General features: G+C 34.8%; 1 protein-coding gene across 7 annotated transcripts in view; it reads left to right on the forward strand.

The window, feature by feature from the left end:
- The window catches only part of PIK3C2A (phosphatidylinositol-4-phosphate 3-kinase catalytic subunit type 2 alpha), a 54,386-nt gene that overhangs the window by 17,404 nt on the left and 14,284 nt on the right, over positions 1-22,698 (forward strand). For all 7 annotated transcript variants that reach the window (XM_026706509.2, XM_087921025.1, XM_026706508.2 and 4 more), the window contains 19 exons: positions 419-519; positions 4,826-4,983; positions 6,151-6,271; positions 7,324-7,435; positions 8,700-8,779; positions 9,229-9,292; positions 10,584-10,727; positions 11,579-11,621; positions 11,721-11,934; positions 12,014-12,136; positions 13,026-13,187; positions 13,858-13,972; positions 15,582-15,724; positions 17,054-17,242; positions 17,762-17,855; positions 19,279-19,373; positions 20,562-20,742; positions 21,047-21,151; positions 22,491-22,583. In XM_026706509.2, coding sequence (XP_026562294.2) covers positions 419-519; positions 4,826-4,983; positions 6,151-6,271; positions 7,324-7,435; positions 8,700-8,779; positions 9,229-9,292; positions 10,584-10,727; positions 11,579-11,621; positions 11,721-11,934; positions 12,014-12,136; positions 13,026-13,187; positions 13,858-13,972; positions 15,582-15,724; positions 17,054-17,242; positions 17,762-17,855; positions 19,279-19,373; positions 20,562-20,742; positions 21,047-21,151; positions 22,491-22,583 — 2,337 coding nt within the window. The remainder of the gene's footprint in view (positions 1-418; positions 520-4,825; positions 4,984-6,150; positions 6,272-7,323; positions 7,436-8,699; positions 8,780-9,228; positions 9,293-10,583; positions 10,728-11,578; positions 11,622-11,720; positions 11,935-12,013; positions 12,137-13,025; positions 13,188-13,857; positions 13,973-15,581; positions 15,725-17,053; positions 17,243-17,761; positions 17,856-19,278; positions 19,374-20,561; positions 20,743-21,046; positions 21,152-22,490; positions 22,584-22,698) is intronic.

Consider the following 22,698-nt stretch of genomic DNA (forward strand, 5'->3'; position numbering starts at 1 on the left):
ACTTTACCTAATGTTAGACATTTATAAAGTAAATGAGTTAGTAATGAAATATCTTGTTTCCATCAAATATCAATAACTCAGCTAAATTTAGACTCAACACATGTTTATTACAATAGCAAAAACTACCATTACATTTTTTTCTTTGTTGAATGTAGTAAAATTGGAGATCTTTCACTTGTTTCATCACCAGTATTTCTGTACCAGCTAAAAGTTGCTAGCTGAAAGCAGCATTGGTCATTAGGATGTGTGACCTTCTGCATTAATAGAGCATAGACTGTTCATTTCTGTTAGAAAATTATTTCCATTAGTAAATGGATCAATATAGATCAGCTTTCTAAGCTGTTCCTGTATATTATTATATACAGTATAATTATATATTTTATTATTCTCATTTCACTTTTTTATCCTTACATTTCAGACAGACAATGGGACCAGTAGCCTGCCAGGAGAAAACAAGCTTCTAAAAAATGTTGAATGGCAAAATCAAGAACAAGCAGCATTTTGTGATGCCATTGCAAAGTAAGCAGCAATTGAAGTCAAACTAAGTTACTATTATTAATGGAAATGTAATGTCAGGAATCTGGTAGCCCCTTTTCAAGTAACACATTTTATTACATGGCATAAGCTTTCATAAAATGAACTGTAGATCAATAAAGCTCATGTCTTTTAATAAAATGTGTTTATTGTTATTGCCTTTATTGTCATTGTACATCATGTATACAATGAAATTGGTTTAGCTCTACTGGTGCAATCTGAAATGATTCCTACAAAGTTCTGTTCTTTGTTACCATACTAACACAGCTCTATTCCTACAATGAATAGTAAGCTATGTGTGCCTTTGAAATAAATTATCGGTATTGATTTTATACACTGGTTACAGGAATCTTTCTTCCTGTTCATATTTTTAGGTTTTGAACATTTTAACAATGAAGCTAGTCACAGCAAGTTAATTAAATGTCTTGGTTCACTTATCACACTAAGCAAAGAATAACATTGTATGATGTGGTCCTTTAGCACAACTAAATCTCTTGTTTACATATGTACAGCATAGGTTGGACATGGGTGGCTGAATCAAGGTTTGATGAATAATGTACAATTGTGTGAGTTGATACAATGTGCTATTTCTTTGCTTAAAAGAGCGAGCTGGGTTCAGAAGTTGTGAGTCCATTTGGTTGTGGTGCAACCAAATGGAAAATAGCAGAAGACAGCAGTCAGAAAATGATACATCTGATAATAGTGAATGCACACCTTAGACTTAATACCAGCTAGTCAACAACAACAACAAAATATAAATTGGAGCAAACTATAAAACCAGAACCCATCGAAGGACTATTATCAAAACTACTTTGGAAAAACAAGTGGACAAAAAGAAAAACAGAGACCCAAATTGCAGCTAATCCCAAGAGAAAAAGATGAAACTAAACCAGAATGTTGAGCTGTTCCATGTCTAGAACACAGCATGCTCCAGAAAGGACTAAATTATAGGGAGTATTAAGCAACTGAAATTGGAGAAATAGTTTATATAGGAGTTAAAATGCTGTAGCAGAAGCTGAGAGACTATATTTTGATCCTCCTTTTGGCATGAATAAAGGATGAGTGATTTTGGGTCAATAACTGTCATAACATAATATATTCTAATAGCAAAATAATGCTTGAAACTCAGGGAGACGTACAGTCTCATAAGTCCAAATCCAATACCTAAATTGGATAGCAAAATGAAAAGAAAAACCTTAAATAATCTAATCAAACAGGACAAATGAAGTATAAGAATAATGGTGTATGAAAATCCTCCCAACCCCAGCTATGCATTCATTATGTAAATTACATTTTCATCTTAAGCAAAAAAAAAAAAAAGGTTAGAAAAAAACTGCAGTGTAATAATTCAGTACTACAGAAGACAAAAATAGATTAATTACATATTTTTCAAATCAATGGATATCCATGCAACTTCATTAAAATGGGTCTATTCAATTAAATACTCACAGTTCAAGTGTTGCAAGTCATGAAAAGGATAATTCTTTCATACATCAAAAACATCTTAGAAACCACCAACAGCCTAACCCAACTCTTTGGCATCATTATAGCCTACAAACCAACAAAATCCTTCCATACTAAAGGTTAAAGATGCTGGCCCAGAAACCAGGAGTTCTAGTTCTGCCTTAGGCATGAAAGCCGGATGAGTGACTTTGGGCCAGTCACTCTTTCTCAGCCCATCACACCTTAAAGAGTTGTTGCTTTGGGAAAAATAGGAGAAGGAAAGTTCACCATCTTGAGTTATTTAAGTGGGATATAAATCTAACAAATTACAGGAGTCATTTAAATATATAGTGAAAATTATTGTGTAAGGCAAATGTTTAGAAAATTGCCAGAAACACATCCTGTCCAATCTTACATTGTGGAATGATTGGACAAGCTGATATATATTTTACATGACATTCAGCCATGAGAAAAAATAAGTTAGGTCCCATTGAAGTTTATGATTATTTCAACAGTTATTCCATGTTCATTTCAACAATATTGATAAAAATAATTGAATGTAATGAATACATGCCATTTAAATTTTGTAGTTCATTGTGTAACTTAAATGTAAATAGCGCACATGGAAAAAGTAAGTATATTTATGGCTGCCTCAAATACCTAAATTAGAATCAGGTGCACCAGATTAGGTGGCAGTGAGTAGAGCTTCATTAGAAAGGATCTTGAAGGAACCAGTTTTATTTAAACTGAATGCTTAGTTTGAGATGGTCTTCGCTACTAAAGTGTGTCTTATCACTATAAGATTAAAAGAGTTTTTGAAGCTCAGAAAAAATATTGTAGACTCTATAAGTCTGGGGAGGATTTAAAGAGAGGGCCAATCATTCCACTACCTGGAAGATTATCTACAAATGGAAAATACAAATAATTGCCAACTAGCCCAGGCCAGGCTGTCCCAACAAATTCAGTCCAAGAGCAGAATGCAAATTGCTGGAATAAATCTCTGAGAACCCTCAAATTTTATCATATGAGCTATGATAACTCTTATCACTAATGATGTCAAAAGTGTATATGTCTACCATTAGAAAGAACCTGCAAAAATTAGATGGGAGGTCTGCCTGGAGGAAAGAACTTCAGGACCAGACTAAAGTTTGGTCATGAGCATCTAAGGCAGAGATCAGGACTTGTGGATCAAGTCCCGGCCAACAGTCTTTCCAGATATTTCACTATTATAGATCTTTATCAGGCTTGGAGAGTTGCCAGGCTGATATCTTTCAGATGCCACACTGTAGCAAACAATACTTGGGAAGAACACAGGAACAGATCTTCACCCAAATGAACTAATTGTCTCCTCCAAAACCCCACTCCCCTTTTGCTCCTCTTTTATTCCCTATGGGAGGGGCCATTCACTGTCCACCTGTGGCTTTACTCCCAAGTCAACCCATGTTCCTTAGTTGTTCCCTTCTTCTGGCAGCTCCACGCATGCGCACACTGGGAACAAGGTCCAGCTGTTGTTCTGCCTCACTGATGTCCGGCTCCGAAGACAGCTGACAACCATTAGACGGCCCTGGCCCCATCTCTGCCTCTGACACAGAGACTCATCAGAGCCTTTCCCAGACTCCAGGACTGGTCCATGTTCCTCCCCAACCTCCTCACTGTCTGAATCTGCTGCCAGCTCTGCTGGCCACTGGCAGGCCATAACAAAAACAAAAGAGAACATTTCACCAGAAAACCTGATACCAAAGGATGGTAGTGGAAATGTTTCAGTTTGGGGCTGCTTTGCTGAATCTGGGACCGGGAAGCTCACCAATACAGAATTTGCTATGAATTCTTGAGAGGGTGCCTCAGGATAATAATCTTTCTTTCCTTTCTGAATCTTTCTATCCTTTTCAAAGTTGTTCCTTTTTTGAACAGCCAGTCAACATTCTTGCCACTAAGCAAAGAGTTATCAATTGCTAATTGAAGGGAACAGATGGTTTGATCTCTCCCTCCCAATTTTCTTTTTTTTTTTAAAAAACGTCATTTTGCATACTTTGTGTTTCCTTCTAGCCTGCTGATATTTCCTCATTTGCATGAATGGCATTTGTTTGGCTACACAAGTATATAGGAAGGAAGGGGGTAGAAAAAAGTCACTAGGAAAATCTGTAGTTTATTTCAGAATTGCTAGGTTTACACAAATCAGTTTAAAAACTATTTTAAAAGATGAAATCAATGATTTAAGATGATCAAAATATTAAATCTGCCAAGGTATATTGTTTAACAGAATAGAGAGGGGATTAAATAAATAATTTAAAGAAAAATAGATAGCTATATACAGGTAGCCCTCGGCTTGTGACCACAATTGAACCAACATTTCTGTTGTTAAGTGAGACATATGTTAAGTGAGTTATGCCCCATTTTACCACCATTTTTACCTCAGGTGTTAAGTGAATCACTGCAGTTGATAAGTTAATAGCTTGGTTGTTAAGTGAATGTGGCTTCCCCATTGACTTTGTTTGTCAGAAGGTCACAAAAGGGGATCACATGACCTTGGGACATAAAATGAACCAGTTGCCAAGCATCTGAATCTTGATCATTTGATCATGAGGATGCTGCAAAGGTCGTAATTGTGAAAAACACTCATAATCACTTTTTTCAGTGCCATTGTAACTTTGAACAGTCACTAAATGAACTGTTGTAAGTCGAGGACTATCTGTAAATCTAAGGATTTTTAATTCAGAAATTCCATTGATTTCAACGGGAATCCTGCATAATCATGCTTCAATTTGATGCGCTTTGTGTTGGTTTTTGTTCTTGTTTGTTACTTCAAGGATCATTGTAACAACTCCATTTATAAACATATTGTTTACAGATTAAGGACCAAGTTTCCTCATACCAAGCATGATACAAACTTGGGTTTCGTGTTGAGTCCAGTCATGTTGCAAAGAAATGTAAGTGGAGAGAACTCCAGCATCAAGATTTCAATAGAAATTGGGGGTTTTCAACAACCAGTGACATTCACATGTGATGGTAAGTGCACTTTAATTTTAATAGATACATTTCTGTAGATTGAAAGATTGTCAAAATAATGTTGATAATTGAATTATACCCGTGAATCTTTGACTCACAGCCACAATTTAGGTTGTAAGTCATTGCAGTTGTTAATAGGGTCACCACGTGAGTAGACTCAACTTTACAACTACATCTTGGTTTTCCTAGGCAAGATCATTGATCGTGTGGGTTTGGGTGAGTCCCTGGGAATCCTAGAGCAGGACACGTGCAAATTATAGGGGTTTTCATGGGCGCAGGGTGACGACAAGGCAGGGAAAGAACTTGCCTTAGCTTGGCAACACAGCAAAAAGGCATCACATTTTTTTTGCCAGGAAATGCAAAAAATGCTAAAAGCAGCCGCTCAACTTCAGAGTCTTAAAATGCCCCTTTTCCTATGCTCCTGGCTAAGGTTGGAGTGCTGAGGCTGGCTTTATAGTGAAAAACAGAAAAAGCAGCCTTTACTTTTCCAAGGCTCTGGAAAGAAAGCACGTCTTTCCTAGGACTCCGCAGGGCACCAGTAGTTCCAAAAGGAAATATTTGGCTGCCTTTAATGCTTTCTTTTTTCCTTCTTGCCAGGCAGGGCATGCCTCATAAGCTTCGTGGTTTTAAGACAAGGGTCTTCAAACTTGGCAGGTTTAAGACTTGTGGACTTCAACTCCCAGAATTCCTGAGCTAACATGACTGGAGGAGGAATTCTGGGAGTTGAAGTCCACAAGTCTTAAAGCTGTCAAGTTTGAAGACCCTTGTTTTAAGAAATTTCAGCTTGACTTTCATGGGTTATCAGACACACATTCCTAGAGAAAGTTTTAAAGGAGCCTTTTCGATTGGAACTAATTTTTAAAATGTGTGGACTTTTACCTGTATTTTTAATTCTATCCATTATGTTTGCAACATATGTTTTGTTTTCCTACATTGTTTTTCCAAGTCTAATGTAAACATAGAGCATTAAATATGCTCTTTGATTACAACTGAATTGATTTTTGAGAATAAATTGCTGTTGATTTTTTATTCTCAAATTGCTAACTATATTACTCCAAAAATGGTTTGGGTTGCATTGAGTTAATGGCTCCATGGTTTTTGTATATTACAAAACTGCCTTCAGTTCATTGTTTTTGTTACCTTCTGTGTTTGTTTTTCTCCGAACAGTGAGTTCTCCAGTTGAACTTATAATAATGCAGGCTCTTTGCTGGGTACATGATGACTTGAACGATGTAGATATTGGCAGTTATATTTTAAAAGTTTGTGGACAAGAAGAAGTTTTACAGAAGTAAGTTTTGCTTTGGTTACATCGTGATGTCTAGAAAACTATAGTGAAGGCAAATTTGATTGTTTCTACCGGTAACTGGAAAAGGTATAAGTAATTTAGCAATAAGAATTAAAATAGGTGTTATCATTGAATTTGGAACTCTATTCATTTAAGATATGGCATATTTTATATTTTATTTTATTAATCATGCTTTTTCTTATCTGTTTAAATTTCAGATTTATAATGTCATACTAGCATTGTCAAACTTAACTATTCTTAGAAAAAATATGCAGTCATGGAATACATTCAATTGTCTAATGCAGAATCCTATAATATTTGAAAATGGCATTTAATTGTAAAAGCATATGTCTTGTCAGTTACTTACTTTTAAAGTTAATATAGTTTTGGCTTATTGGAGATTCTAGGTTATCTTTTAACCTGAAGTTTTATTAAGAGTGATTCTGCGAACTTTTCATGTTTAGAATGCATGCTATACAGTAATAGGGCAATATTACATCAGAACAAGACAAAGCTTGGAATATGAATTCTGTGTTCTAATTAAATATGCCAAAATAATAGTGTCTTAAATATGTCTAGAGTTATTTTATTTGAGAAATGTATTTGATCAGTGTGTTTCTGATACTTTAGAAGACCAGTAGACTAGCATCCTAATTATTTATTATTAATATTAATAACATAGTAAAGCATTCAGAATAATCTGTGTTAGCTTTTCCAACCATGTTTGCTATTGGCCCATTTCTAGTTCTGCTAAGCAATATTTCAAAAGAGAAATAGGAAAACTAATGAACGGAAGGGAGACATGAATTCTAAAAACCAGTCCATATATTTTTATTTATTTATTTGCATCCTGCCTTTATTGTTTTTACAAATAATGCAAAGAATATGAATATATCCAACAAACAGTTCTTCTACTTTCTACTTACTACGTTGGATTGGGCAGAGAGAGAGAGAGACAGAGAGAGGGAGGGAGGGAGGGACTTGAACTCATGTTTGTTGAAAATCTTATTGATAATTTGAAATAGTGAACAATCACAGATTTGTTGTTTTCACAGCAAGCATTCTGTTGGAAGCCATGAGTATATTCAAAACTGCAGAAAGTGGGACACAGAGATTATTCTACAATTATTAACTAATAATAATATTTGTAGAGATCTCGCACGAACAGTAAGTACAAAGGAAACTCACTTATCAAAATAAATACCATTTATTATTTTAGATGTATTGCATATTCCTTGTTTTTATTGTATTGTGAACTCTGTCGTGTAACCATGATTCACATGTACCTAGAATTATGAGTTATCTCTGGTTTATTTTCTTCCTCTCTCTGTTATGCAGCTCATCAAATAATTCAAGAGCAGCCAGAAAGTCTCTTTCTGGTGTTAGTTCTTTCAGTAGAAATAGTTTCTGTGATTAGAATTGTAAAAATTGTAAACCATCCTCATTACAATTAGATTTTTACCATGACAGTCACTAACCTGGTCCTTCAGATCTTCGAGCAGCTCACCCATTGCCACTGTGATTCCATCTATCTTGCTGTTGGTCATCCTCTTTTTCTCTTTCTTTCCACCTTGCCTGGTTTTAGCGCTTTCACCAGAGAACTAGATTTTCACAAGATGATACATCCCAAGATCTCCACCCTTGATACTAGCCTTAGAAAGAAAAAAAAACTTTCAAATTGAGCTCAGATCCTGGTGTCTAGTGTATGTATTCATTCAGTTGTCCTTGTTGTAACAAAACATAGGTGGTTTACTATTGCGTTCTGAAAATGTTTCCACCGTCCCAGTATAGACTATATTCCTGTGATTTCCTGGTGGTCCTTTAAAATTAATCATGCTTACTCTGTTCTGTAAAGATCAGCCAATATATTTCTTCTCCAGTATGCTAGAAATAGGCCCTAATGACATATTGAACTGACTAAATAGTAAGGACTCCTGAATTGTGATATTCCACATACTGTTTGCAGAATTACCTGGCATTTTAAAGGCTAGGGTTGAGAACAGCAAGCATTACTACAGGTGAAAACACAAATGCAGGAAGCATGAAGTTTTTTGACTGTGGGTTGTTGCTTATTTAAAGTCTAAGAAATTCAGCAATGAAACTAAAAATGAATACACCTGTGAAACAAATTATGGTTACATATAAGTTGGTTATAAAAATTGATAATTCATCCTGAGTAAACCTAATTAAATTGGAGAATGCTATCAAATATTAGTTCTTGTTTATGAACTTAACAACCAGTCACTTTTTAGTAGAGAATCGAAAGCAGACATCTTACAGTTTTCTATTTAAGGAGGTAGCAAAACATGCTAATTTTCTCATCTTCAGAACTCTCAGAATAAACCTGTCTATCCATCTTTAGATTATTTTTAAAGGTCAAGGGAGAATATTGAAAAGTTTGGCAAATTACTTATACATTTTCTATTATTAGGTAGAGGATGATGGGACAACAATAGATTTGACAAAACATCTCTGCCATGTAAAAAAGCTTTTCAGAGAGACCATTCAGAGGTAACAACTTTGTCATAATATTATTTGTTTCAATTTTGGTGCTGCCTAGCACCAAACTAACTCTAGGGTCATATATATATATATTTATATATATATATATATATATATATATATATAAAAGATGCAGATTCAATATGATAAATAAGAATACAATAATGGAAAATAAACATCCAAACAACTAACTCCAAAAATGTGTATTCAAGTATTTCTAATCATGGGTTCCATCTAGCCTATTCCAATGTCTGGGAAAACAGCCAGCTTGTTAGGACCTTCTGGAATGCCATCAGGATGGGAGCCATATAGATCTCAGAGGGGAATCTCATTCCAGGCACAATCAAACATCATATTTTGTAATCAAGCATGTGTTATGTTGGTGTCTTTTTATTTATTTTACAAAGCTTATACTAATAGTATGTCACAAGTAATAGGATTATTCTTATTGGTTCCAGCCACTCTCTTGAAGAACTATTAGAAGCTTATCACAATCAAGTTGACATACTGCTTAAAAATAAGGTATACATTATCATTCAAGTTGTCTCCTATTATGGTTATGCAAAGAAGCACTTGGCAATGCATATTGTTGTGAGTGACATACTCCTTGAACTCTTGAAATAGCTGCATCTTCTGGAAGGCTCTGATTGCTATAAAGGCTTTCTGATTGTCAAGAAGATCTGAGCCTCTTGGAAAAGATTCAGCTCATTGGGAGAGCTGATTCCCCCCCCCCCATCAATGTATGTTGCAAGACACCCCTATGAATGATTCACACAGCCCACTTCCAGTACATTTCATGCTTTACTAATCATGGATTTATAATATATATATATGTATGTGTGTGAGTATGTATGTATATTGTACCATTAGCTCTTTGTGATTTGCTAGATGTTATTGCTCAAATACGAATTTTTTTCCTAAGCCTCACTTTCCAATCTACTTTAAGCTTCATACATTACTTTTTGTCCTTCAGTTGAAACATAGTAGTTCCCTAAGCCAGCAGTCCCCAACCGTTGCAGCTTGACAGCCTGGCTGGGTGCAAGTTGAACTGCGCACGTGTGCACATATGCATCAGCCGGCTGCTTGTGTGAGTTGAGCTGCATGTTTTCAAGAGAGAATTGAGCTGCACGCATGTGTGCCCATTTCCGAATAGACCACGGCCCAGGGTTTGGAGACCCCTTTCCCTGAACCATACTTTAGCTTATTCTTGTCACCAGTACACCATTTTCATCTGGCAAGAACAATGAAGTAAAAAAAGTGGACACTGACAACATCTACAATAGGCCAAAATTTAAATGAGTTCACTCTTTCTCCCATTCTTTTTCCATATGATATTTCCTGTGCCACTGTTTGCCACACACAGGTTCAGAACATCCCCGCACTGAACAAATAATCCTCTATGTAGATTACTGTATACACAATACTGTTCTGTGAACTTGTCATCAATTTCTTTGGTGTCAGTACAATATGCTTTAGAGTTAGGTGGCAGCCAGTGGAAGAAGGGATGCAGCTAAATTTAAAATATTTAAATGGACTCATGATATATAATGCCTGCCTTATTCTCTAACATATTATTCTCTAACATATGCCCCAAACATCTACTATTTGCCAATGAAATGGCATCTGTCAGTGGAAGAGATTTCTTTTCTCCCTGCATATTCCTGTAAATCAAGAGGTGTATATATATCCTCTAATTGTGGGAGTATTTATGGAAGGAATAGAAGGGGATGTTCTGTTGGTTTAATGGAAATGTAGTTGAGAAATGTTGGGTTTACCCTTAATTTACCCTGTTTATTTTTCTCTCTCTCATCAGAATCGGTTTAAAGCAATGGAACCAGTCATCAAAGCTGTCAGAAAAATTTGCTATTCATTAGATGGGGTAGAGACTCCAGAAATTACTGCAGCTGTAAAGAATCTAAGAAGAACAGTTAACCTTCCAGGGAATAAGAGCCCTGAGGTAATTAGTTAAATCCTTCAATTTTCTGCTATATCCCATTTATGCAGTGGGGCAGATATTGATTCAGCCCCATCTTCTACACCAGAGGTGTCAAACTGACATCATTACAGTGGCGTCATGTGCCGTATCTGGACTTTTTCCCCCTTTGCTAAATTGGGGGGGGAGCACATGATACATCCGGCCTGCGGATTGTGAATTTGACACCCCTGTTCTACACCATGCTAATTATTTTTAAGCAAGTTGATATAGTGAGACTGATTTTTTTAAATTCTGATTGCTGACGAACAAACTTTGCAATGGTGATGGTATGAGCACCACCTGATTCAAGCCACTCTCTGCTTCTATACAGGTAGTCCTCAACTTACAACAGTTCATTTAGTGACCATTCAAAGTTACAACAGCACTGAAAAAGGTGACATGACCATTCTTTAGTTATGACCTTTGAAGCATCCCCATGATCATGTGATCAAAATTCAGGTGCTTGACAACCGGTTCATACTTACGACCATTGCTGTGTTTGAAGGTCATATAATCACCTTCTACAGCCTTCTGACGAGCGAAGTCAATGGGAAAACCCAATTCACAACTAACTTATCAACTGCAGTGATTCACTTAACTGTGACAAAGGTCGTAAAATGGGGCAAAGCTTACTTAATAATTGTCCCAACAACAGAAATTTTGGGCTCAATTGTGGACATAAGTTGAGGACTATTTGTAGTACAAATAAGGAGTACAAAAGGTCTTGGTGGCATGAATATCTTAGTAATAAGCAGAAATATTAATAACAATTCAACAAAGGTTTTTTCCCAATTTGGAGAGATTGATAACTTTTTTCATATCTCATTGGACAGGGATCTATAATATCATCTGATGACACTAGCAAGACTCCAATTGGTAAATACAAATTAAACACCTTTGTTCAATCTTTTAAAGGGTATTCTGATCATCACCTTCTGATCATTACCTTCTTAACACTAAAAAACAATTATCTAGGTTCTTCGCAATCTGAAAATCCTCTTCAAATGAGCATAGATCAACTGACCTCTGCAGTCCATGCTCTTCTTCAACTCTACTTGAACTCATACCACAGTCCTTCATTAAGCACTCCAGGGACTACGAAAAGCACTAAAGAAGCATGGACTGCCACAGAGCATCTCCAGTTCACCATATTTGCTGCTCATGGAATTCCTAATAACTGGGTTTCAGTGTGAGTATTTACAGTAAACTGTACCTTTACCCTGAATGTTGTATTCATTTTTATTGACTACATTTTGCTCTGTTTTTAGCTATGAAAAATATTATCTGGTTTGCTCTTTGACCCATAATGGAAAAGATCTCTTCAAACCAGTCCAGTCCAAGAAGGTTGGCACATATAAGAAGTTCTTCTATTTGATTAAATGGGATGAATTGTAAGTGTCTGTTTTTTTTAGTTTACAGACTCAAAAAAGAATTTCTTTATGTAAATGTCTGTCACACTCCTTTAAACTGCTAATTAATTTTTGAAAATCCCATTAACTTTGTCAGCTAGTAAAAAGACCTTTCAATATAATTCAAAACTACAGGCTAGGGAGTGACTGGGAGAAGTGCTCATTGTTCTGTTATTCAAGTGTGTAGACGTGAACACTTGAATAAGTGTGTTATTCGAGTGTTCTGTTATTCAAGTGTGTGTTTTAGATATTGAAGAAGACAACAGTGGAATCCCACTCATGACACATAGCTATTCAAAACCTCAGTATGGCTGCTTCAAGCTCCTCTCAATATCTCTGGGGTTTGCACTACATGGTTAAAAAAAATAATTCTGCTTATAATGGCATACCTAAAAGACATTTGAAAGCCTCGGAGCAAGCAAGTTGGTTTTTTAGGGTCTACAGTTTATTCAAGGAATATATTTAACACTAATTGATTGTTTTGCACAAACCTAAGAATTAGAAGGAACCATTTGTAGAATTAAATATTTCACACACAAACAAAATGAATTTGTCAAATATAGCAAATATAAAACTTGTCGGCTAGGTTCTCAAATTGAGTTGGTTTGAAACTAGATGATCAGTTCTATATCTTATGTGTGGAACCAACCATTTTAAGAAAAAATATATTTTAATTAGCCATTATTTGCATAAAAATCTTATGTCAGTTATGTATAATATTTGAGATCAAATGTTTTTTAGATATTGATGAAATTATTTTATACAGTGACATAACATTAAGGAGATTTGGCAGGCATTTAACATATTAACTAATTATTTTTCTAAAATGTAATCAATATTTATGTAACAACCCACTTCTATTATTTTACAGAATAATTTTTCCCATCCAAATTTCTCAGTTGCCATTAGAGTCCATCCTATGCCTTACTCTTTTTGGTATTTTAAATCAAAATGGTTCACCAGATTCAAATAAACAGAGAAAAGGCCCAGGAATGTTGGGTCAGGTTTCGTTACCGCTCTTTGACTTTGAACGGTAAGTATTTGAAGCAAACAGTAAAATGCTAGAGTGTTTCTTTAATCTTAATTTTGCTGTTCAGATGAGTGGTTTGAAGCATCAGCCTTGTTGGATCTTTAGACATCGTTTTAGATTTGGGTCTTTTGAGGATAAGAACCTGTCTTGCCAGTTCTTTGAGAAGTGACATGCATGTAGGTGTTATTATACAGTTTGTTACGTAGAAGTCATTGACTCTTGCTGACTGTCCATATAACAACCACTATCACAACTTGTCTTAATGTACAACTAAAATGAAGTTGTGTTTAACTGTAGGTTTCAGAGCTCTTTTTAAGCTATAATACATCGGATATTTGGGGTGGAAACTGTATATAAATATAGCCTTTAAGCATTTGAAAAAAGCACATACAAAAAGATTTGTATAGTGTTGTATAGTCTAATGGTGTCTTTTTCTATTTTGTATTAACATTCCTACTATGTGGATTAGGAACCTCAAGTATTTTGGATTGCCTCGATATAAAATTTTCTACAAAAAGAGATTGTAGAAAGTTATTAAATTATATTCAGATTTAATGCACTGGCAATTATAAATGAGGAATTAGTGGTATTCCTGAGGTGATTTTTTTTTGTTTTCTAAAATGTATTGTCTCTTGAATGTCATAAAATTAAATTATATATTCTATACTTTTAGAATGTTAACATGTGGGACAAAACTTTTACATCTTTGGATATCTCCTCAAAACTTAAATACTGTCTCTGGAGTAGCCCATAGAAAAGGAAACCTAATGGAAAGGATAATGTTGCAGGTAATACTGTTTCCTCAATGATTAAAAAAAGCATTTATATACTGTTTATAGTAGTGAAATGTAATATGCTCTGTTTCCCAATAGTAATAGATCCCATTTCTATTTGGTCTTTCAAATCATCCACAAAATAGTATATGAAAATATTTTTATTTTATTTTACTAGAATTATTCAACAAGCTATTTCAAGCAATTTGAAGTTTCCAGGATGCTCAAATAGGCCAATTTAAACATAGAATAATAATTTTGCACTTGAGAGTAGACATTTTGTAAAGGTTCATATCTGAAACTTAAGTATTTTTTCACATGCAAAGCTGATTGCACAGTTAATAAGATAAATTAGAATCATTTCCATATTCCTGAACATATTCCATTTTAATCCTAAATGCCTCTCTGCCAATACATTGTTTCAGGATATTTTTATTTGATTGTTCTTTTATCCTGGGGTATTGGTATAATGCAGAGATATGTACTTATTATTTGGAAATGGTTGCATGGGCATTCAAAAGTTTCAGCCAGTGGTTCCTCCCATGAATATTGAGAGATGCACTTCTCATTTATGGATTAATAAGGGTTCGGTGTTAACTGGAAACAGGCAATGTTGATTATCTATTGTAAACCATAGTGACAATTTGTGGTTTGTGGCTCTCAGAAATAGTATGTAAGCATGTATAAATATTACATGCTTAACATGCCAAGTCAGAAGCAAATGATTTGGAAACTGCAGCTTTCTGACCACTTTTGAGAAGAAGCAGTGTCCAGACACAAAGTGCCAGGGGAATAATGTTGCGGTAAACTAAACTTAGAAGCAGTTTTGAATATTAATTTACTGTTCTTTCCATTTTTAAATGGGTATCACTTTGATATGGTAAACAAAATAGCAAGCACTTGAGTTTCTACCATCAATGCCTACCTCATATATAGTACATCTACTGTATTCATTATACATGACAAACTTTCAGGTACTATAAATGGCTCCCAGATATTATTTTCCTATGATGTACTTCATTGTGTATCTAGACAATGATGCTCTGTTGGAGCATTATTTTAGGGGTATTTCCTTATCAGATTCTGCCAATGCCTTTAATGGTCAGAGAGCATCTAATATACTGCCTTCACTAGAAAAGTTGGGATGAAAATAACCCTTGCTGAACTGTGTGGTATAGTCTAATATCAGCCTAGGAAACATTTTATGACATTTTGTATTCTGTCATAAACTATTTAGCTCATATTGAACTATATAGCACAGTCAAACATCAGCATAGGAAACATTTTATGACATTTTGTATTATGTCATAAATTGCTTTATGATAATGTTTATGTCATAAAATGTTTTATAAAATTTGCCATGGGAGTTATGGGCTCCAGTTTTTGGATGCATTTTATAAGTGAGTCCATTTGAAGTACAGTACCTTCATTCAAAATGTTTTGTCCTACAGTTCACTGTTTTGCCCAGTTAAAGATTGCAGGAATCAGTTTTTAATAGTATATAGATAGTAGGGAAGGAAAAGAAACAAAGTGAAAGAGATTGAAATTTAAGTGGGAAAAACGGTGAGGTGCCAGTAGAGCCTTCTATTTTGTAATTTATTGTTTTATTATTTTAACATTTCAGGTTGACTTTCCTTCTTTACCATTTGACATTATATACAAAATTCCTCAGGCTGCAAACAACTCCACATGTAATTCTATAGAAACATTGGAAAAAGATTCAAGGGAGCGTCTTCTTTCCATTATTTCCAAAGAGGGTACATATGGGTATGTTCTCTTGGTTACTTCAAATCTAACATTTCATATGTAGATTATTAGATATGATCATTCCCTAGTATTTATTTCTGCTGCATATATAACAATTTTTGATGAGATTCTAAAGAATATTGGGAACTACATATGACCAGTGTGCATCATTCGTTTTCAAAATACAGTCCAACTGTTACTCAGGAGGGGACGTTGAATAATTGAAATCTTGAACTATCATATAACAATATTTTTTTTAAAAAAGACATTTATAAACAAATTGAAGGGTACTCAGACTGTTGACTTTTAATCAGAGGTTAAAAGGTTGTCCTTGACTTATAACCAGTCACTTAGCAATTGTTGAAAGTAAAGATGAACCTTCCCAAAAATGTATGACCTGGTATGGCAGCAACCCTTACCCACCTACCCCCACAGCCACAAGACTGCATTTTGGGCAGTCAGCAGCCAGCTCACATTTATAGCTGTTTGCAGCATTCCATAGTCACATGACCACAGTTTACTATGGTTTTTCTGGAAACCAGTGTTTACTTCCAGTTTCCAGCAAAAAAACAGCAAACAATGGGTTTCTTTAACAACTGCAGTATTTGCTTTATAACCACAGCATTTGTGTTTATGCCACCCCCCCCCCCCAAAAAAAAGATTGTACAATTGGAGTGGTCACCTGATGACCCACTTTATGATCAGGCTCAGTTATGGCCATAAATCGAGGACTATCCTTACAGTATACCGTAGTACAGTAGTACTTATGATTTTACATTCCATTAGTGTCAGAGGCTGAGAATTTCCTGTTGACAGAGAAAGAACTGAGGAAGATAATGAGTTTGGGAAGTCAAAAATAAGGCTGCAGATGAAACATACAGAAAAGAAAGGAATGGATAAGGTTACCCTTATAGTCAAAGTTGCTTATGAATGCAAGGTTTCCTCTAGTAGCCAATGTACAGTTCAACTAAAATAGCTTTAACCCAATCAAAATGCTTGGTACCCATTACCAGGCTAATTCATGACAGTTTTATAGCGCCAGCATTTCTTTTGTAAAAAAGTTATTAAAACATGAGTCGCAATACTACTTGAAGTTTTCAGTTCCTCTTTTAATCTACTCTGAATTTTTGAAATTGAACTTCTTGTTTTGAAGATCTAATGGAATAAATGAAAGGAGAGCAGGATGAATGATGACACTCATTGTAGCTGTAATAATAACATTAATATTTGGATTGATTTTGCCTCAGAAAGAATAGTTATACCCAGGATTTGTTTTAAGGCTTCTAGGTGTTAGTGACTATAATGGCAATGTAATGAATTAATAAATATGTTTGGAATTATCTTTTATAGATTATCTAGGAAAGATAAGGCATTTTTATGGGAGAAGCGACATTATTGTTGCACACATTCAGGCAGCCTGCCTAAGATCCTGGCTAGTGCTCCAAGCTGGGATTTGACTAATCTTCCTGAAATATATTTGCTACTTCAACAGTGGCCTCCTTTACCTCCACTTACTGCATTAGAATTGCTGAATGCAAAGTAAGTTAGATACATTTATTTCAGACTCTAATATGTTTTGAAAAATATTAATAAATTATGAGCAACTGTTAAGCATTTCTAGATTATTTCTAAGTAAACAGCCTCTGTAAAAAAAAAGCCACGTTACAAAGTTTCACAGCATTTTGCCATGTGGATGTTATTGATAGATCACAAATTATCTTGTATAGCTTACCTTTCTAAGTTATTTGCTAGGCTGAAACTGTAACATTATGTTAATATTTTTGTATATAGTTACATCAGAATTTAAGGTTAAGTATTTGATTTAAGTAAACCAGTATCTTTTCTGATTTAGTCTACTGACATGAAAAATGGCCCTTATTCTGTTCCTTATAAACATTCAATGGTTTATGCATTATGATTTAATGCATAAAACCTTTTTGTATAGGCTAACACTTTATTGCTAATGTTCCCCACTAAAAGTTTTCCAAATATCCTTGGAACATGTATTCTTGCCAAACTTAAATCAAGTATGATTTCAACTAATCTTCTGGTTTATAGTTTTGCAGATCAAGAAGTAAGAACAAAAGCTGTACAGTGGATTGAGGCAATAAACGATGATGAACTTGCGGACCTTCTTCCCCAGTTTGTTCAGGTCAGAAGAATACCACGTTAAACACTGACATGGGGAAAATGGCATTTGTAACTGCATAGAAATTAATCAGAAACCACAATTAGTTTATGGAACTACCATTAGGAATTTTGGTATTAAGTCTAATAAATGATACAATATAAAATGCTATTTTAGTTGAACAATAGCATTTACAGCATAAAACAAACTAACTAAACATTCTATAACAGCATCCTTTTCTGTTCCCCAGTTATTTCCATGCAATTTCTGTTGCATATTTGGCACCCTAAAGTTAAACAACCTGGGTGAAATTTATTTGCATTTGTTTATATTGAGTCTAGTAAATGAGGGTAGACTTATGGTGTCTGTAAAACCTCAGATTTAAATAATCAAAAAGAAAAGGAAACGACCAAAGTCTCATGCAGATTATCTCTGAATCTTAATGGGATTTTGTGGTTGACTTGACCTGTTGTGAAATGGTGTTCTCATAAGATTTCACTGGGTGTGAGTGTGGGTGTGTGTGGGTGTGGGAGAGGGAGGGAGGGAGGGAGGGAAGGAGAGAGAGAGAGAGAGAGAGAGAGAGAATAGATCTTTGGAGTTTGAGGCCTGAAAATATTATCGGCCCATGGTATATGATTGAAGAGTTGTGTGAGGAAGAAAATAGACTCATAGAGACCAATGACTGAAGGAGCAAGTGTCGAAAATTCAGGAGAAATAATGGAAAAAGATGTAATAAAATAAAGTTTGTTGGTTCACATACAAATTAAATTATGTAAATTATTGTGAGCCTGCCTGAATGTTAGGATTATCATTTAAGACCTTTCTTAATGTTTCCTTTTTCATCTCAAAGGTCTCTTCATTTATAAGGATAAGAGATGGTTTATATTATGTTACAATCTTGACTGTATTCCAATTATTCATAAAAATAAAAACTATGGAATATCAATATAAAAATAAAACGTAATTTCAATGCTGCTGACATATTTTTACTGTTTATCATATCACTTCAGAACCATTTTGAATATGCTCCCTCTAAAAATAATTTTATATTTTGTTTGTGTATTGCTATTTAATAAGGTAATAGTTATTCAAAGGCTGTGAATAAAAAAAATATCCAAAAATTTGAAGAGACCTTCTGATATGTGAATTGATAAGGAGATGCAAAAGAAAGGAAAGTGTAAATATTATCTTTCCTACATCCAAGTGTTTTAGATGGACTATGTTTCCTAAGAACAAAGGCAGACAGAATGGAATAGATAAATGGATTGATTGATTGAGTCTGAATGGTAAGTTTAAATAGTGCTGAATAGTTTCATATTTTAAAGAGCATAATTTTGGGAAGTTCATATAATTGAAAAACTGTTGATGCGGAAAACCACTTATGCTAAGTTGCCTTTAAATCTAGACTATAATTCTGTATAAAACTTAATCTTTTGTGTATGTTTAGGCATTAAAATATGAAACTTATCTGGACAACTCTTTAGTCAGATTCCTCTTGGCCCGAGCATTAGGAAATATTCGAATAGCACACTACCTATATTGGTAAGAAGATTTATATTCTTTTTATCATCTTTCAACAATGTTTATATTTTCAAGAAAAAGTAAAAAGCTAATGTGAGAACTTTAAAAATGAGGAATATTCATAAATCTTTATAAACCAGAAAAAATATATGCTGTTGCTGATAGAAATTAATTAGGTGCTCTAAAAAAGCTATTGTATTTTTTTCCTGAAGTTCTGGATTGCTTTCTTGTGTTCCAAAGCATTATTACCACATCTTGCATTAGTCTCCCTCTAAAGCTGAATTCAGATAATGTGTTTGTGTCAAGCAATATTATACTTTACATAGGGACAAAAAAAATTATTTAACTGATTTAACTTTACATAAACATTGTAAATGTGGTGGAAGGTGCTGTATAAATTAATGAAAATAAAAGAATGGTTTCAGATGCTATTGTCCTCTCTTCCACACATTCTCTGTTGATCCATTGTACGAATCTTCTCTTGAAACTGAACATTTGCTTTGTTTTATTTTTATGTATAAATTATTTATTTTAAACAACAAAATAAAATCAGTGTACAGTAAACTGCATAAATTAAAACAATTCACTCTTAAGACCATTTCCTAGATGATAGAAAAAAAAATCAAAGTCAGTGCAATCTGCTATGTGTTCTGACCAGTGACAAATTAAGGAGTCTGAAGTGGTAAGGCAGTTCTGGGTTTGGATAGAAAGGAAAATACTTTACATATGTCCCTATTTTAGGGGTATGTGCATATGCAAAATATTCATGTCTTCCTGGGACTTCTAAATGTGAGGGCTACGTTCATTGAGGCTTATATTAAGTCAAACATTATATCAGTCCTTTGTCTCCTTCCACTCTCTGTGTCATAGATCAACCAGCCAGTTAAGCACGTGGTTTCTGCTTTATTCTGCTGTTTTGTAGTACTTTAAATCCAACTTATTACAGAGGCCTGGTGTGCTCTAGTGGTGAAAGTGTTGAATTAGGGGAGAACAGATCCAGCTTCCAGTCTACTATCAGCCACAGGCATTTACTGGGTGACTTTGGGCCAGTTTTTATCTTTCTCAGCTAAACCTACCTCATTGGGTTGCTGTTGTGGAGACAAATAGAAGAGGGACACATTATACATCCTGCCTTGAGCACTTGTACAAAATATGGCTCAAATAAGCATGTGTGAAGGAAACCCAATCTAATGTTATGTAATATTTTAGGTTACTAAAGGATACCTTGCATGATACCAAACATGGAATAAGGTATGAGCATATCCTTGGTGCCTTCCTTTCCATCTGTGGCAAAAATCTGAGAGAAGAGCTGGAAAGGCAGTCAAGACTTGTGCAGATCTTAGGAATGGTTGCAGAAAAAGTCAAGCAGACGAGTGGATCAGCCAGACAGGTTGGTGAAGTGATCAAGTTAGGTGTAAATGTGAATGAAAGCACAGTTACATTTATTAATGATACGGTCATATTTCATACATCAAGCAGAGTTGAGGTTGTTAGGTTACTTTTTCATCTCTTTTACAAAATTCTGAGCCTTGTAATATGGACTGAAATATATAACCCCAAAATACACCACTGCTGTTTCACACCCCAGATTATGTTATAAAAGAACACTGATATAACTTAATGCTTTATTCATAATGAAAACATTTCTGCAAATATTATTTAATGAAGTTTAACATAGAATTGGTTGTTAACAGATGGTTCTGCAAAGTGGAATGGAACGTGTCCAGTCTTTTTTCTTGAAAAACAAATGCCGCTTGCCTCTCAGCCCCAGTCTTGTAGCTAAAGAATTGAATGTGAAGGTATGAGCTGTCTGACGATATTCATTGGTTCCTCTATATACCTCTCATCCTTTCCCATTTCTGTCTACTTACCTTTTGTGCCTGTAAATGTTAGGAGATTGACGTTCTCAATTTTGTGATCTGCAAACTGCTCAGGGGAAGTGAGGACAGAAAATACATATAACCACAGAATTCTGGCCTCTAGTTTTGACTACTCCATAAGAATAACTATAAACTACACTATGCTGCCATACATAGATGAAATCGTGTCCTGCAGAGAGGCTTGCTCAGAGCTAGACATAAGAGACAGAGCAGTCTACTTAAAGGTGTAATACATTTCAAAAGGCCCACAGCATTTTTAAATAAACCAATTTTGTTTCCAGCCTTGCAAAATGCTCACAGCAACAACTATTTCTTCGAAAGTCTCATTTAGCAATATATCTCACTTCCTGTGATCATTCCTCCTCAGGTCAGACCCAGTCCTCTTAAAGCTCTCTCCCAACCATGTCACTGGGCACATCACTGAGTAATTTCCGCCTTGGTAAAACTGGCAGCTTCTGTATTTCCTCAGTGTTGGAGTTGCCAGTCATTACTTCTGAATCAGTTGCACTTACCAAGTTGTGTCATTATCCTTGTTAGTTGCAGGAAGTGGAATCCCAGCTGGGCAAAGGGCTGCAGAAAGAAAAGCAACTGCATTTTTATTTTTACCTCTCCTTTATTCACAAGTAGCCATCTATCTTCCTTATTTAAAACTTTGTTTCTTATTCCCTTTATCCTCAGATTCTCGCTTTCTAAGCTGACCTTTTTCCTAGCTGTGCCTCCTATGTTCGTCTTCCCTTCCTCCCCCACATATTTATTGTTTGCTTACTCCTCCTGGCAGACATATGCCAGTTTGTGCAGCCAGAATGTTTTTTTATTTCTCAACTCGTTGCAACAAGCTAGGTTTGTATTATCTTTATGAAACTTCTCTAAATAAAAAGAATACAGGATAAACCACATATAGTATATATAAACTTTTTAAAACTGCCCTTAAAATGTCCCTATTTCATTCTGAGGAATCTGGATTCTCCTCTGTTTAAAGACTTTTAAACTGGCCCTGGTGACAGACTTCCTTGTTTTTTATGTTGTTTCCATTTGAGGGAATAACTAGTATATTACTGCTATTATACCAGTATTTAAGAATTGTCTGGGCCTTTAGTGTTACCATTTTGTAATTGTGCACTTTCTAATTTAATTGTTTATTTCTATTGTTATTATAATATAACGAGAAACTGAGCAAAACCAAATTTGGAACATTTATCATTTCTATTTTTCACCTCTTGGTTTATATAATATGAACCATGTTTTATATCTTTGACAGGCATGTTCCTATTTCAGTTCTAATGCAGTTCCTCTTAAAATTGCTTTTGTGAATGCAGATCCTTTGGGAGAAGAAATTAATGTAATGTTTAAGGTACATTTTTTGTTACAATAACAGATATTTCCCCTCCAGTACTGTTGGTAGTGTTAATTCCATTAGAAAAAAAATGTTCTGGCTTTTTATGGTCATAAAGAGCCCTCTGGATGCT

The sequence above is a fragment of the Pseudonaja textilis genome, chromosome 1 (assembly GCF_049901715.1).
Source record: "Pseudonaja textilis isolate UNSWEBS1 chromosome 1, rPseTex1.2, whole genome shotgun sequence".
Taxonomy (NCBI): domain Eukaryota; kingdom Metazoa; phylum Chordata; class Lepidosauria; order Squamata; family Elapidae; genus Pseudonaja; species Pseudonaja textilis.